This window comes from Thamnophis elegans, chromosome 4, assembly GCF_009769535.1.
Source record: "Thamnophis elegans isolate rThaEle1 chromosome 4, rThaEle1.pri, whole genome shotgun sequence".
Classification (NCBI taxonomy): Eukaryota; Metazoa; Chordata; class Lepidosauria; order Squamata; family Colubridae; genus Thamnophis; species Thamnophis elegans.
Window position 1 is genome coordinate 92,292,073 of NC_045544.1, and position 17,030 is coordinate 92,309,102.

The window sequence follows — 17,030 nt, forward strand, 5'->3', positions numbered from 1 at the left end:
TCCAACAATAAGCACAAAAAGATCCATCTTGAAGTAATTCTATGGAAGGTCTAAAATCCAATTCATTACTACCCCAGAGCTTCCAAACACCTTTTCATCAGTTGTACAGGTACTTTGAGTTTTCTTCTTTCTAGCTTCTTTTCTGCTTCAATGAAATAATATTACATTCAAATATGAGTGCAATACAAGGAGATTCAATGCAGTGTTTCCTTTTTTGCACTGTTGATCTTTATTGAAGAACAGCTTAGATCTCTGTATTGTTAAATAAGGTAGAAAGGAAAGAGAAGACTCAGATGGAGAGCTAAAAATATAAAACGAATGTGGAGAGATAAATGTGACACGCTCAGAAAGTCTGATAAAAACTAGGGAGCAAGAATATTTCATTTAGAAGGGCAGACTTTATTTAAGCCCTGAAATAGGCAACATGAAAATGTGATATATTTGTTAATTTGATGCCATTTCTATAACACTGGAACAACTAATTTTCTGAATGGAGATGCAGATATTTAAACTTATTAGTACTATGGCATATTCAACAATCTAGGAGAAAACTGAAACGGTTTCAACTGTCATTTCCCCCATTTTTAAAAAAAATATTTTGCTCTTAAAATCTAATTCTTAAAAGAATTAAATCCTACAGAATTAAATCCTACAGAATCCTTCTTTTGGTAACTAGAAAATATATCAACATGGATTCATGAATCTATAAATACTTTTGAAGCAAGGGACTGTTGAACAGGGATTCATGAATCCATAAGCCAATCATGCAATATATGGAACTGGCTATATATAGTAGCATGCAAGAACACCACACTAGATATATAAGTCTCTGACTAAAAGAATATTATTAATTTTCCTGCGCAGAAAAAAACTGCATAAAAATTCTAAGTATCAATATGATAACAGTACGTACACATATATTCATGTTGGATTAATGCAGTTATTTATTCTGGAAGCTAATATAGCCTATATCTTTTCAGATAACTCCTGGGACATGATTGAATGCCATTTGGAATCAGATTTATTTGGTAATTAACTATTAGGATGTTTTATTTACTTCAGTTTATTTTGATAGTGATTTTACTTTATTTTGTTCTAAGTCATCATTAATTGATTATAACTCAGCGTACACTTCAACCAATCAATGCTTCATCTAAAACTCCAGATTCAGAAGCATCAGAATACTAAGCTCATGCGCACACACCCACACCCACACGGTTTGCTGTTGCAGGATGTTCCATATCCACATTATGCTATTGAAGATTATTTTATTGCTCGTCACTATATCTGATTTTATGTCACATCATATGTCTGTCAAACTAGAAAGCGTATTCCTATGAAATGCAGGGATATATTTTCAATATTTTACCAGATTGGATAATAATCCTGATACATATTAATTCCCAGGATTCTATTTAATGCAGTTTATCAAACTTACATTTGGCATCAGAAATATTATGATAAGGAGACCACACAAGCATTCCTCCATTGTCTTTATCTGTGTATTTTGTAGCTCCTGAAAGACAAGTTAATATGTTCAGTACTTCAAAGAACACTTAATTCAGATAATAAAAGCATTAACATTTATTAAGTCAAAGCTGAAATATAACCTGATCGGCGTTTTATTGCTAATATGTAATTGGACAAAACTATCCTGTATTTTTCACCTTGTAAGTAATGAAATAGAAACAATGGAAAACTTGTTCAAGTAGCATAGGCTGGAATTCATTCCAATGAGAACTTTGCTTTCAAAAGTAATCCCATCTTGATACAACTAAAATAATTTCATGTGCTGAGCATTTAGAATGATACATTTAGTTTTTATCCGTGTTAGAAAAAAGTTATCTTAAGGTTAAGACTTAACACCATGTTAGGGAAGGCATAGCTAATGTGTATGGAACATAGCTATTATCATCTATCTTTGCAAAATAATTAACGAGAGAGGTAACAGGAAAAAATTAAATCTAAATTCAAACTGAACATCTTATTTATTTTCCTATGAGCTTGTGGAATATATTGTATTTTTTACATTAATAAGAAATTGGTTCTCAAACTATTGTCATAGCTAGTAACATCTTCTAGATTATCTTGAAAATCTATGAAGCATCACCTCTGGTTACTACTTGAATGGGAAGCCACCAGAAAATCCCTGGGCATTGGAAAGTCAAAAATATCTCAGAAAATGGAATCATTACTAATTCATATCACTAAATGCTATGAAAAATGTCCTGAAAAAAACTTAGTTTAAAGCAAAATTTTCCAACTCTAAGACTATTCAATCCCTCCTGAAGGACTCCTCTTAGTTTTTCACATCATTAATAGAAATGCTGAGAAGTGTTAGAGTTGAAGATTACCACTAGCTCCAAATTTATCCTGAGGTGAAAAGAAAATTGTCTAACTGGGAATAGAAAGTTCTCAATGATGAGCAGAGGGAGGTGCTACCAGTGGGCTATCATCAATCCTGATTGGTCCATAGACTGAGAGAAATTTGTTGCAGCCACCCCTCCTGTCCAGTTTTCTCTCAATCTATGGTCCAATTAGGCTGGGTTTCTTCATAGCTCTTGCTATTTTCTGTGGGTTTACTGTTTTTTTCTGGAGATTTACATTATTTGAGGAGAATTTGGCTATTCCTTATCTAAATTCCTTCAAACTTCGGAGATCGTGATTCACTGAGTGGGGGAGGCGTCGGGCTCATTGCCTCCTCACGCGGCACCGGATCGCATTCTGCTGGATCCGGCAGCATTTAAAGTTACAGCTCCACGGCAGACGAGGTAAGAGGTAGCTTGAAAGTAAAATTAGAGCTGGCTCGCGCGACTCTGGCCCCGGCTGGCGGGAAAAGCCGCGGCTGTTTTAAAAAGTTTTTTCTAACAGCCCTTCTCCTTCCCTTGTAGCAAGCCAGCAGCCACCGAAGGAAGCGCTTTTCAGGAGTCGGCAGTCGCGCTGGCGGGATTCTTGCATGGGGCTCCCTGTAAGCTGTCTTAAGCGCGGTACTTGTTATCGCCATGTAATCCAGCATTTCCTGAGCCGCCCGCCATTTGTACTGAAGCGGGTGGCCGTTAATTGAAGGCAGCAGCCATTTGGAGTTGCAAGGAATAAGCGGTGGCCATTTTGATTTTTAAAAAATACTAGCAGCCACCATTTTAGGTGCCACAAGGCTGCAGCCTTCAGTATAGAGTTGGGAAGGTCGTTACTTGTTGGAGTCGCAAGGCAATTAAGGGAAGGAGGACCCATTGAGTGGATTTTACACAGGGTTGCCAGTGGAGCAAATGAAGATTAGCGCAGGCATGTCTTCCAGACAGGAGGGCACAGCTGGGACTCAGGGTTCTGAGGTAACAGTGACTGGGGCGAGACCTAGGTCTTCAGCCACAAAAACACCAGCGACACAACGATCGTCCAGGGCCATTTTGCGTGATGAACAATGAAGGCAGAGGGCCCTGGAGAAACGTGTAACCCAGGCAGAGTATTTGCTGGATCAACAGAGCCAGGTGAGCACGTCTCCCTCCAGAGTTTCTAGTCCTGCTTCATCCTTAACCCCATCTCCCACTAGAGTGGGTAGAGATGCTCGAATTGATGTCTCCCCTTCCCCCTCTGTTTCCCCTAGGGCCATCAGGGGTGTGATGGGAGATCCTCTGGAAGGCTCTTCTAGAGATTTCCTCATTCCTCATCCCTTGCTGGCTCCCTATGCAGAGCTTCCTGACATTGAGGAGATGGAGGATGATTATGAGGAATTACATAATTTACCCCCTAACATTCAAAGATTAATTGCTCCTGCAATATCCCATGGGATTTCCTCTGACATGAAATCACAAGCTAAAGAATCCACAGATTCCAAAAAACCAGTTAAGACCCGACCGATTATTACGGACAAGGGGTCCGAAGCGGTCCATGTTGCCAAGGAGGCTGAGGCTCCAAGTTTCCCCTCTTTAGCCAGTGAGGGAGTCAGTTACTGGGGAGGAGCCTGTGCATGGGCTGGTAATGTCTGATGATGAGGACTCAGCAAAGCAGGACAGTCCTACCTTTGCTGGACTTTTCCAGCCTTCTCTATTCAAACAGTTGCTAACCAAGGTGAAATCTACAACTAAGTTGGGTGCCAGTACTGCTGCTGCCGCTCCAGATTCCTGCAAGGACCTAACACAAACTATGTTTGCCAAGTCAGCCCTAGATAAGGAAGAGGTGCCAGCTCCACCTCTATTTTTAGAAGTGGTCAAGAGTCAATGGGGCCAACATGGTACTTTCCCTAACCCTGGGATGACAGGAAGCTTTACAATAACGAGTAAACATTCTCCCAGGCCCTCCAGGTGCCTACAGTTGACACCCCTGTTGCCGCTCTGTCTTCTTCAGCAGCCGTAGTTGCGGGAGATGTGGCAGACAAGTTGAAGCCTGAGGATAAGAAAGCAGAACTTATCCTTAGAAAGGGTTTTCAAGCTTCACTTGGGCCATTAAGGCAACAGCCGCTGCTTCCTTTTTCAATAGAACAACTCTGTTGTGGCTGCAACAATTGCAGGAGCGCACACACCCAGAAGATGCCCGCACAATGAAAGATCTTAGCAAGATCATTGCGGAGACCCAATATTCTGCTGATGCCACGCTTGAGTCAGTTAAATTTGCCTCTCGAGCTTTGTCTGCCTCTGTAGCTTCAGGACGCCTCCTGTGATTATAGAACTGGCAGATTGATAATAAGTCAAAGTTTCACGTGACATCAGCTCCATATGCAGGCGGAAAGCTCTTTGGGGAATCCTTGGATCCCATTTTGGTGGAAAACAAGGAGAAAAAGAAAGTCCTCCCATCTACGGCTAAACACCAAGAGTCCCGCTCAGCTCCATATCGCAGACGACAGTTCTACCGACCCTCTGAACCTGACTTTCAGCAGAACAGGTATTGGGGCCCCAGGGGAGACAGATTCCAGTCCAGGAATTTCTTTCAGGACAGGAGTAGAGGTCAAGGTCAGGCTAAATGGCCCTTTTGAGGGGGCACGGTCGTCTCTTCTGCAGAGGGGAGTGAAGCAAATCCCATACTTCCCATTGATGACCGCCTGCATCATTTTGCGTCACAATGGGAACGCATAACGCCAGATGTCTGGGTCCTCTCTTTTGTCCAACAGGGCCTCATACTAGAGTTCCTCACTTCCCCCCCGAAGTACTTCAGGTCCTTCCCTTCGTCCCGGAAACCAGCTAGATGTGAACTGGTTAAGCTCGCAATTCAACGCTTATTGGAAATTAGAGCGATGGTGGCTGTCAGCAGCACTCAACCAGGGGTCGCAGTTCAGAGAGCCACAGAGAGTAACTGTGACTATGGATGCAAGTTTCTTCAGCTGGGGAGCATTGATGGGCTCAAAGGCCATTGGACAAAGACAGATTTGTGTCACAACATCAACTAGAGCTCAAGGCGGCACGTCTCGCTCTCTGTCATTTCCAGCCTTGCATCACAAACATGTGTTACTTCTCACTGACAACATCACCATGAAGGAACATGTGAACAGGCAAGGTGGGAGTCATTCCAGGGCTCGGCGGACAGAGGCACACAGACTGATCTCGTGGGCGGAGACTCGTGATATCGATAGTGGCGGATCACATTTCCGTGACTGCCAATCACCAGGCGGACTGGCTCAGCCGAGCCACAGTAAACCACGGGGAGTGGCAGCTTCACCCAGACATATTTCAGCGTATTTGCCACAGATTCGGGACTCCAGTGATCAATCTGTTTGTAACTCTGGTGAACTCTCAACTGCCGAGATTTGTGACCAAATATTGGACTCGAGGAGCCGAGGACACGGATGTGCTGAGATGCCGATGGCCGTCAGGCCTTCTATACCCTTTCCCTCCTCTTCCCCTTCTTCCAGGGACCATCAGGAAGATAGTGTCAGAGAGGGCGGAGCTAATTCTATTAGCGCCGGACTGGCCCAGGAGGCCGTGGTATGCGGACTTGGTTCACCTGTCAGTGGCTCCACCTTGGAGAATACCCAGGGAGATTTGTTTGTGCCAGCGGGTGTTGATTTATCCAGAGCCTCAATGGCCAAAACTAACTACCTAGCACTTGAAAGGGACATTTTGAGTAGGGCCCAGGCATCTGCTAAGGTTATTTCCATCTTAGAAGTAGCCAGGCAACCTTCAACCACTAGAATATATAACACTACGTGGTCAGCGTTTGTACAGTGGTGTGAGGCGACATCCATTAGGGCAGAGGACACATCTGTGCCACAAGTATTAGACTTCTTGCAAGCTGTGTTAGACAAGGGATTGACGTATGTCACCAAATGGCGGCACTTTCCACCATTCTACCAGGTGAGGGTCAGGTTCCCCTATCTCATCTTCCTTTAGTAGGAGATTCTTGAAAGGGGCTGCCAATATTGCCCCTCCGATGGTACATAGATTCCTCACATGGGATTTACCTTTGGTTCTACAGGCTATGACTGAAACTTTTGAACCAATTCGCTCGGTCCCTTCAATTCCTAATTCTGAAAGTAACTTTTTTGATTTGCTATAACATTGGCTAGATGCCTCTCAGAGATTGGGGCTCTGTCCTCGAGTAACGATCTATGCATTTTCCACCAGGATAGGGTGACATTACGGTTAGATCCGGCTTTTCTACCCAAACTTAATATCCTGTTTCATAGGGCACAAGAGATAGTGTTGCCCAACTTTTGTCCTGCTCATCTCATCCTAGGGAACAACTCTGGCACAGGCTTGATGCCCGCAGGGCATTGAGATTTATCTCCGTTGAACAGTTTCATTCTGTAAATCAGAAGCTCTTCTGGTGTCCTTCCAACCATCCACGCAAGGTGCGTGGGTGACATCTAACACAATAGGTAGGTGGTTAAGGAAAGCGATTTCCTTGGCCTATGTAGCTAAGGGCAAAAGTCCTCCTCAGGGAATTACTGCGCATTCTACTCGCAGTGCGGCCACCACGACGGCATGGGCGACTAGAGCGCCATTTGAAGATATCTGTAAGGCAGCTTCTTGGGAGACTCCTACTTCATTTATTCGACACTACAGATTGGATTCTTACAAGGCTGAAGCATCATTTGGCTGTAGAGTGTTGCAGCAAGTAGTGGCTCCATCAGCCGCTACCAATTTATAATTCTTCCCCCCCCTCTGGACGCTAGCTTGGGTATGTCCCACTGGTAGCACCTCCCTCTGCTCATCATTGAGAACAATTGTTGGTACTTACATGAACGTCAATTCTAATGATGAGAGGGAGGTGCTACCTTCCCACCCTAAGTAGGGTAGCAGCTTGGGGGGGGGAGGAATTTGTTTCTTTCCTTGTTGTGACATTTGATTCACAGGTTTACTCCCTACGACCTCAAAGAAACTGGGCAGAAGGAGTAGAGGTACGGCTGCAACAAATTTCTCTCAGTCTATGGACCAATCAGGATTGATGATAGCCCACTGGTAGCACCTCTCTCTCTCATCATTAGAATCGACGTTCAGGTAAGTACCAACGATCACTTTAGGGCCACACTGATGAAGGAAGAAATTTATTTATTTTTATGTGTCACTCATATTATTCACTAAATAAATGTTCCCACATCATACTAACCTAGGCCAAAAATGCCACAGATAGATTACCATATTTTTTGGAGTACAAGACACCTTTTTCCCTCAAAAGAGGCTGAAAATCTGGACACGTCTTATACACTGAATACAACATTTTTCGCCTCCCGAAACCCCGCCCCCTTCATCAAAATGGCTGTGCAGAGCCTTTAGGAGCCTTGCAGAGTGCTCCTGGGGGCTGGGGAGGGCAGAAATGAGCAAAAATGGGCCACGTTTTGCTCAATTTTGTCCCCCCCCCCAGGCCCCAGGAGACTCTAATCTATTCATGCCCCTTTTTTGACAAAAAATGGGCCAGTTTTCACAAAAAATTGGCTTTTTTGGTTCATTTTTGCCCCCCCCAGCACCCAGACGCATTCTACAAGGCTCCTAAAGGCTATTCATGCCCCCCCCCTTTTTTTTAAAGGCCTATTTTTGCATCTGCAGAGTGCAAAAACATTTTTAAAAATTTGCCTCTTCAAAACCTTGGTGCGTCTTATACTCCGGTGCGTCTTATACTCCGAAAAATACAGTACTTTCCATATTCACTGAAGGAAAGGAGATACTGTTTAATAATAAATCTACATAAGCATGATGTGGAAATGTGATCAGAAGAGAAGCTGAAGAAATCTCCCAAGCCAGAAAAGAGAAAGATGAAAAAACAGCAAAAACAAACTTAGCATATCTAAGATAGGATATGTAGTCAACAAGACATGGGCAATAGATTGTCAACCTCAGTTGCATTTGGTAATCAAAGATGAAAACTGCTTCCATTGCAAGGTGCAAATATAATGGATTGTGAAAATAGTGATGAATCTTTCCTCATATACGTGTTGCTGGATGTAAAAGGAATCACATTCAGAGATCAACTGAAATCAGAAGGATGTGTCATGACTTGCTGATTTCAATGGATCTGTTTTAGTATGATCAACTCTGAATCCAACTTGTAGCAAAAAGCCCAAGAATGTTTTCAAAACAAGGAAATAAAGAATCACAAGCACTAATATTGTCAAACTGAGATAAAATCTAGAACCACCATAACTACAGAAAACATAGAGAATATTTATTAAAGCTGTATATTAATTTATTAGCTTCTCAATATGAATTTGAGATGGCAGCCATATAAATTGCAATAAATAAATGTATTGTAATAATATATATTTATTTATATATGTAAAGGTAAATGTAAAGGTTCCCCTCGCACATATATGCTAGTCGTTCCTGACTCTAGGGGGCGGTGCTCATCTCTGTTTCAAAGTCGAAGAGATAGCATTGTCCAAAGATGTCTCTGTGGTCATGTGGCCGGCATATCTAAACACCGAAGGCGCACAGAATGCTATTACCTTCCCACCAAAGGTGGTCCCTATTTTTTCTACTTGCATTTTTACATGCTTTCAAACTGCTAGGTTGACAGAAACTTGGACAAATAACAGGAGCTCACTCCGTTACGCGTCTCTAGAGATTTAAACTGACAACATTTCTGATCGACAAACTCGGCATCTTAGCCATAGAGAGTCACCGCGTCTCTCTATTTATATATGTAGTAATGACTAAATAGTTGGTATACAACATAAAATCTGAGTGTGACACAGAATCATTTCTGTGTAGAGGCATCTAAAAATTACCATAGTTGGCAAGTCAGTAAATAAAATGATACATGATCAATGTAGAAAACCTGGACACAAAGGTAGATACAGGTAGTCCTTGGAACACAAGCATTTGTTCAACAACTGTTCAAAGTTATGATGGCACTGAATAAATGGCACCTATGATGGATCCTTGTAGTTTCAGCTGTTGAAATGTCCCTGTGATCACAATTTCTTACATTTCCAGCTGGCTCCCCACAAGCTAAATCAATGGGAATGCTGTCAGGAAGTTGAACATTGCAGTCATGAGTGGTCCTTGCTTAATGGCGGCCACCAGGAATGCCGGAATTGCCATAGCTAAACAGTGTGGTCACGTGGCATTGCCCTTTTGACCATGTCACTTAGTGACACAAATTCTGGTGCTAACTGCTGTTGTAGCCCAAGGACTACCTGTATTCTAGCTGAGGAATTCAAATAATATCCTTGAAGATAACTACTAAAAGAGAAGACATGATAAAACACCCAGCTGGGTTCTGGGCATCTAAACTGCATTATGTAATTATAGCCATAAAAAAACAAGGATAACAAATAAAAATAAAATTCAAGGAAGAGGTAATTATTCTATAACATTACCAAACCACCACCCTGCAGAAATATTACATTTTTATTTTTATTGTAATACCTGTATTAAATATTCAAGAACATTTTATATGATACTAAAAATTATATAAGGTAATGTTGGAGATAAAATATTGCATAGGATTAAACTAGAAATACAACATTTTTAGAAATTTCAGCAACAACAATTTTTTTCTCAAATTTGAGCAAAAAATAGTTTGGAAGAATTCTTCAGTTATAAAGTCATTCTTTGCAAAATAGATAAAATATTCTTAGTAAATAAAACCAAAAAATATAATTGCAATAATTATACATTTATTGATTTGATTTTATTTACATTTTTTAATTTTTTGTTGCAACTTAAAACTAGCAATTCTAGGAATTTAGCATATTTTATTATAGCAAGTTGCACAAAAAAAGACACCAAATAACTCATCTGAAAACAAGGAATTGAAACACTAAAAGAAAAATGTTATATACTGTGGACTTTGTTTCCTGATATACCACTGATACAAAACCATGCATTTTAAAGGCAAAGCAAGCTGAGAAAAAGGGAATAATATTTGCTATATAAAGTGATAGCTAATATTTCAGTTTTTATGAATCTAAAATGCTACCAGCACTTTAACTTCTGAGCCTTTTAAAAACTTTTAGCATGTCATGTAAATCTATTTTGTCTGAAGTAAGCTTCACTCTCCTTTCATGGTTTGTTAATTTGTTAATTATGTTATTAATAAATAAATAAGTAATGTTAATGCTGTATTTTGTTAATTTGATGTATTTCCAAGCAGAACACATTTTTATCTTAATTTGCAAAGAATCTTTTAGGAAACATTTTATAATGATCTTTTCATTTCTTTTAACTATTTCAGAAAAAACTCAAAGAATGGTGTTATAGTAGTAGCAGCAACAGCAACAGTAAAAAAGAAAAAATAATTTTCCACACATTTTCTGGGTTATTTTCAGGATTTTTCTTTCACCTGGCCCTTGCTTTCCTGCAAGCCTTCTTAGTGAAAGCTTTTACAAGTCACCAAATAAAAATTTTCAATTTCCCATTTTTTAAATCAAATGATAGTTTAATACTATATATTTTACCATTCAGATAATTTGATTTATTCTTAATTGGTGATTTCTTTTTGCATTTTGCTTGTGTCCCCAGGTCAGATTTGGGTTCTTTCTTTTGACAAAGTCGAAGTATTGTATGCCTGTCCTGACATAAAATTTGCTGCCCCCCTATTCTAGCCAATACCTAACCTGGAACAAACGCAACATCTGCAAACAGTGTTTGCTTTATGACATGTTGGACATTTTAAAATGGAGACCGAAAGAAGTTCTTTTCCCTTCCATTATATCTCCAGTTGACATAAAATTGTTTACCAAATTCTATCCTTAACATGGGATGGTGCTAGGCCTTGAGGGGAAAGTAAGAATGGTAGGTTTAGTTTTTTTATTGAAATTTGCTCTGATTATGCACATATATTTTGCATAAGCACCATTCAAAGGGAGTTTGACTATCAACTGATATTTGCTTTCCTTTTTGACATGGCTTCAGTGCTCTTCCTGAACAGTACTACACTCATGTTCAAGAGCAGCCCAAACAAAAGTTGACAGGCACTGGAGAAGTTTCACGAAAAAGCATGACTGGGAACCTATCTCTTTCTCGCCTATCTGGCATCGTTCTGAAACTTTTCTGCTTTCACTGCTGCTTCGCTGCTAGTTATACTCATCCAAGCTTTGAAGCTGGGTTCTCCCCTCCCCGCCCAAGGATGTAAAGGAGAGAGCCCAATTTGATAGACTCACTTTCCTACTGCCCAATGTCGTATAGCTCTGAAATTACACCAAAAGCTAGAGAGAAAAGGCATATACTCCATACCATCCTAAAGTGTCCAATAGATGCCATGCTGATAAGTATCTTTTGATAGTCCTACCAAAAGAACTCAGTTGATGAAACATATCAGATTGTACTCCACAACCAAATTGCCACAGCTTGTTGTCTGCTTAAAGAAGGAAGTATTATTTTGTCAAGGAACAGCTGAGGGCAACTTTAACTATCTCAGGTATGGAACAAGATGAACACAATGCCATGAAAAGAAAAGAAAAAAGATTGCTGGAATATGTTCATGTCATGGATAACTGAAAATGAAGAAAATATCTTTAGGTAACATGTCACCTAACACAAACAGGGTGATTTCTCATATGAAAATGTTTAAACTTTGATACTTCAAATCCCTAATGAACAGAAAAGATATGAGTAATATAATATTATATATTACCGTATAAAATATGATAAGAGCTGTGGTGGTGCAGTGGTTAGAATGAAGTATTGCAGGCTGACTCTGCTCACTTCTAGCAGTTCAATGCTGAATGAGGTGGATAACCTGAGGACCCAGATTGTTGGGGGCAATATGCAGACTCTGTAAATCTCTTAGAGAGGGCTGTAAGGCACTATGAAGCAGTATGTAAGTCTGTAAGTGCTATTGTTATTGCTATTCAACTGATACTTTTCAGCATCAGAAAGTAAACAGGGTGAAGGTAAAATTGGTAAAATTTAAATAGCAGAAAGACTTCAATTAAAAAAAACAACTAGGTAAAATATATAAAAAACAAATCCATAGGTTTAATCTATTAAGCAAAAAAATGAAAGTAAATTTAGGGAAAGAGGTTACATGGGAAATCAAGACAATTCTTATAGTGTGGCACACTATAGGCATCAAATACTAATGGCAATCCATCCTTAAAATATTCTATACATCTTTAATAGCACTGCTTAAGAAGCATTGTAATATGAGTAGGTAGTTCAAAATGTTAATTCTAGCTGTGGGTATTTGAAAAGTTGAGAGGAACATTTTACATGAATAGATCAATGATAAATTCAAGATATAATATTCTCTCATGTTTTTAAAATGACAAACATTATGATAATCCTGGAAGTTAAGTTGGTCAGAGAGAAAAAGCAATTAGATGTTGGTTTTTGTCATCTATTGCTATTTTCTTATAAATACCCAGTTCTGTGAAATTATTAATCATTTGACTCAAGAAGGTTTAACACATAATTAAGTTAGGTGATTATGAGATGGTGTTCCACATTTCAGCCTCAGCAACCTATCTAATAGTTTATGCTTCTCTTATAGTTGTATCACTGATTGAGACCAAATGGATGAACTGTAAACAAATACGACATTCCCAAATTATCTACAACCATACTAAATACTGGGACTCTATCATCATAGAGTAATAATAACACCTGTGAAATGGCAAATAGGTTGTAAAAGAGGCGTGACTTTTGTTAAATGTCTAAATAACATATCAAAGAAACTTCTGGGAACAAACAAGAAACACAACAAACTAAGAATGGACAATACTTCAATTGCAAATTCTTCTACTAGCATTGTTTAGGGTATTATTTAATTTATATTAAATATGCAAAATTACAAAGCACTTTTAAAATCAAGAATCCAGTCACAAATTCTATCAACCTCTGGCAATATTTTAAAATATGATGAATCGAAACAAAAGCCAACATTATATATGGCAGGTACAACAAAACTAAACCTGAATCCTTTTATTGTTGAAAACAGTTTTCTACTATAAAATGAAGCATTTATAATTGATAAGATTTTAATAGCAATAGTAAAATATTTCTAAAAAAGAAAATGAGTTTGCTTCTTTAAAACAAAAGATTCAGTCACCCTAGAATGAAATAATAATTTCAAGAAAAGGGCACAATTATTGGCAGCAGTAATCAACTGACAAAGATTGTCCAGCTTTACAGAAGAGTTATTAGTGCTTCCTTGTACATATGGCTAGAGATAAAGAGTATGTTTGGATAATAGTGATTTCCTGCTAATATAGTACATGCAAATTAAGACTGAGTTAAGTCAGTATCAAGAAGTGCAAGTTTGTCTATTCCATCACATGGTGAACAGAAGCATTGCTTATTACATTGAAAACTTCATTACTCTCCACTTTTAAATATTGGAAAATCAAGGAAGCATGGTTTTCAATATTCTTGGAATAAAGTAGTCTTTTCAAACTACTGTAGATGTAAGACAGGTAAGTTTTTGAAAATTTAAAATCCTTCCTTTCTTACTTAGAAGACAAGAGCCACATTCTCCATACATAAGGCCTGCTTATTTCAACTTCCAAACATCAAAAGCTGGCTCTGCAAACCTTCAGTGACCACGAACAAGCTGCACAAAGCCTTGGGGGAGGGGTGCCAAAGAAAATCCTACACCTTTAACCTTCACAAAAGCAACTCTCCTCCTTTCACTCTCACATAATATTCAGCAGAATTCAATTACATTCTCATTATAATAAACACATGCAATAAACTCCCATTTTTGAAAACATCAGAGATATCAAGTTACAAATATATTTTAAATATATATCTATATATTTACCAGGATCAAAGTCAGGGATGCGAGCTTGATAGTCTGCTCCGACCCTCATTCCTACATCTGCAATGAAAGAAAAAATAAATGCATCTCTTAGAGGGGCGGAAGGGGAAGGACGCCTTTCTCTTCAATGATTGAAGTATAGTCATTACAAATTAAAATGTGGAGATTGGGATCTAGAAGCATCGCAGACAATGCAATAGACAATTACCAATAAGCACAAGCCTTGCTGCTTTGATAGCCTCAAAGCCTTGAACAAGTAGGGAGAGAGACAGAAAGGAGAGAGAGAGAGAGAAAGAAGAAAAAAAAGAGATTACTCCCCCCACCACATATACACCGGAAAAAGAAATGCCTACTTCCCTTTAACATTCCAGGTAGGGATTAATTTCCAGAAAGGCAACAATTGTGCTAAATTAAATTTAGAAAGATACAGAAACGGTCCCTTTACTTTATTGTGCTGATGCAGCACAATGTTGCGTGGGTGTATGTCTCGAGTGCATTCCTAGCAGAAAAAAACAAGGCAGAAAGGGCTGCACGTAGCTAGACCTGCGTGTACCACTCTTCATGGCAATCTTTTCACAGTCCAGACACCCACAACGTACTCGTTTGCAAGGTTATAATATGCCACTAAACGTGTACACACACGTAAAATGCCATGCAGTACCGCGCCTGAGCTGCGGTTGCACTACACGTGTGCCCATTGTGAAAATGCACACCCACTCTCCACGGGATAGAGGGATGATGGACAGACGGACAAGCAGGCACACACACACACACACACACACACACACACACACACACACAGCGCGCGCGCCCCCGAGAGAAATCGAGGGCGCGCGCGCGTACACACGCCCCCACACACACACACTCGCGTTATCCGCACCCTGTGTGGACCCTCGTCGCGCGCTTATCTCTCACACTCTTCTGCACGAGCGCGCGCTCGCGCACACACCCCAACAGAGAGAGAGACCTATAGAAGCTCAGTGCAGTCGCCACCAGTCAGCCAGTGTAAACAGGGGCGACGTGACTAGGCCCAAATCTACCCGTTCGGGAGAAAAAAAGGGTGGGGGAAGATAAAGCCCGCACCGTGCTCGTCGCCGCTGTCACCGCCGCCGCCGCCGCCGCTTTCCGGCTCGAAAAAGTTCCCGTTGGAACCGGGGCTGCTGCCGCCACCGCCGTTCTTGGTGCCGTTGGGGGCCGCCCTGTTCTTGGCGCCCACCAGGAGCTCGGCTCCTTTCTCCATCATGCCCGGCATGACGGTTACCCAAGAGAGGGACGGCCGGCGGTGGCAGCCACTGCCGAAGGGGGGGAAAGTTAATATGGAGCCGCCATGTTGGTGCCCCTTTCCCCCGCCCGCCCCCCCGCGGCTCGGGCCGCCGCGGCGCCGGCGCCTCCTTCCTTCTCTTCCCCCCTCCCTTTACTCGACTCCTCCGCCCACGGATCGGGGATCCCTCCGCGGCAGCCCAGCCGGATCTAGCCTCACACGTTGGAAACGTTCGGCGAAGGCGGGAGCGCCGGCGCTTTGTGGATCGTCTTCTGCCGCGGGGAATTGGCGGGCCCGGTGCCGGTCCTTCCGCGGCTAACTGCGGTCGTCTTCGGTAACCAAGCGCCGAGGCTGCTTCCCTTCAGCTCGGCGGGACCCCTCGCGTGAACCCTCTCTGCACACGTTGGTCTCGCTCGTATCGGAAGATTTGCTGCTCCCGGGTTAAATAGATCTTTGAGCGTGCCTTTGGCATACGAGGATTGATGCTCTCTGGCTTATTTCATTGCTTAACAATGTCACCCTGTATTTTTATGCTTCACTGTTTTAAAGTATTAGGCGTGAACTTGATATGGTTGGGGTTATTGGCACGAAGAATTGGGAAAGAGGAGGATGAAACCTTCCTTTCAGATTCCCGGGGGTTGTGAAAAGAGTGGGAGGCGAAAACATTGGGTGGGGGGATTTTCTATATGGGGTTACAGGGAAATTATTGTAATCCGCCATAAAAGTTTTTGAAGGTTATGTTTAAGCTTGTGTCCTTTGGGCTGAGAACTTGGAATTTCAACATTGCTGAATGTGTGAAATGAATCAAGTGGGATGGGATCCAATTGCTGTTCAGGGTAGGAACTCAAAAGTACTCCAGGCAGATGCCCACCTCTGCTTGAACTCAGCCCCATAAGGGGATCACACCACTTTTCTTGGTAAGTACTTTGGCTGCCAAACTCTTCTTGCTGCTGTATTAGGAACGGATTTTATTCCTAACATTCCATATGTCATTTTATAACTGAACCATTTTTCTGTATCTGGCACTTGGTGTTTTGTCTGACCAGTTGACAATTCCTGCTGATCTTGTTTAGGCTCTGAAACTAAGCAGAATTGGCCCCAGGTATATTACCTGTCTAGAAGATCTCCAAAGGAGTGGCAAAAGTAGAGGCTAGTCTGGGGAGACAAAGCAAAGTATTCTAGATGAAAGCAGTGACTTTCTGAATTCCCCAGAAAGCCATAGGATTTTTTCCCCTGGGGTTTAGGGCATTAAAGCTTGGCTCTTCCTTGTGCTTGGTTTAAATCACGGGTGTCAAACCTGCAGTGTTACATGACGTATCACAACTTTTTCCCTTTGCTAAACCTGGCATGGGCGTGGCCAGCACGTGACACATCCGGCTCATGGGCCACGAGTTTGACAGCTCTAAATGAAAGTGGATGTTGCTGAAAAACAGAAGGCTTTTACAGTTAGAAGGGAATGGTTTGTGATTTGTGTGGCATGGATATCTAAAATACATTAAAACTAAGGTTAATGTAGATTTTAAAATTCATTTTGTTAGATGTGCCACCCTGAGAATACAAAACAGATATAAACCTAGGCTATGCCTTGGTGGATCTCAGCACAGGAAGCATTTTATAAAATAGAAATGATTATTAGACATAA

General features: G+C 41.1%; 1 protein-coding gene across 3 annotated transcripts in view; it reads right to left on the minus strand.

The window, feature by feature from the left end:
• The window catches only part of RCOR3 (REST corepressor 3), a 28,067-nt gene extending 12,542 nt beyond the window's left edge, over positions 1 to 15,525 (minus strand). Inside the window, exons 1-3 of one of the 3 annotated variants that reach the window (XM_032215700.1) lie at positions 15,211 to 15,519; positions 14,131 to 14,187; positions 1,439 to 1,516 (exon numbers count right to left, since the gene is read on the minus strand). In XM_032215700.1, the coding sequence (XP_032071591.1) occupies positions 1,439 to 1,516; positions 14,131 to 14,187; positions 15,211 to 15,379 (304 nt within the window). In that variant the 5' untranslated portion in view covers positions 15,380 to 15,519. Of the gene's footprint in view, positions 1 to 1,438; positions 1,517 to 14,130; positions 14,190 to 15,210 lie in introns of those variants that run through there. The other 2 variants (XM_032215702.1, XM_032215701.1) reach the window with 2 other exon arrangements.
• Positions 15,526 to 17,030: the final 1,505 nt, after the last annotated feature.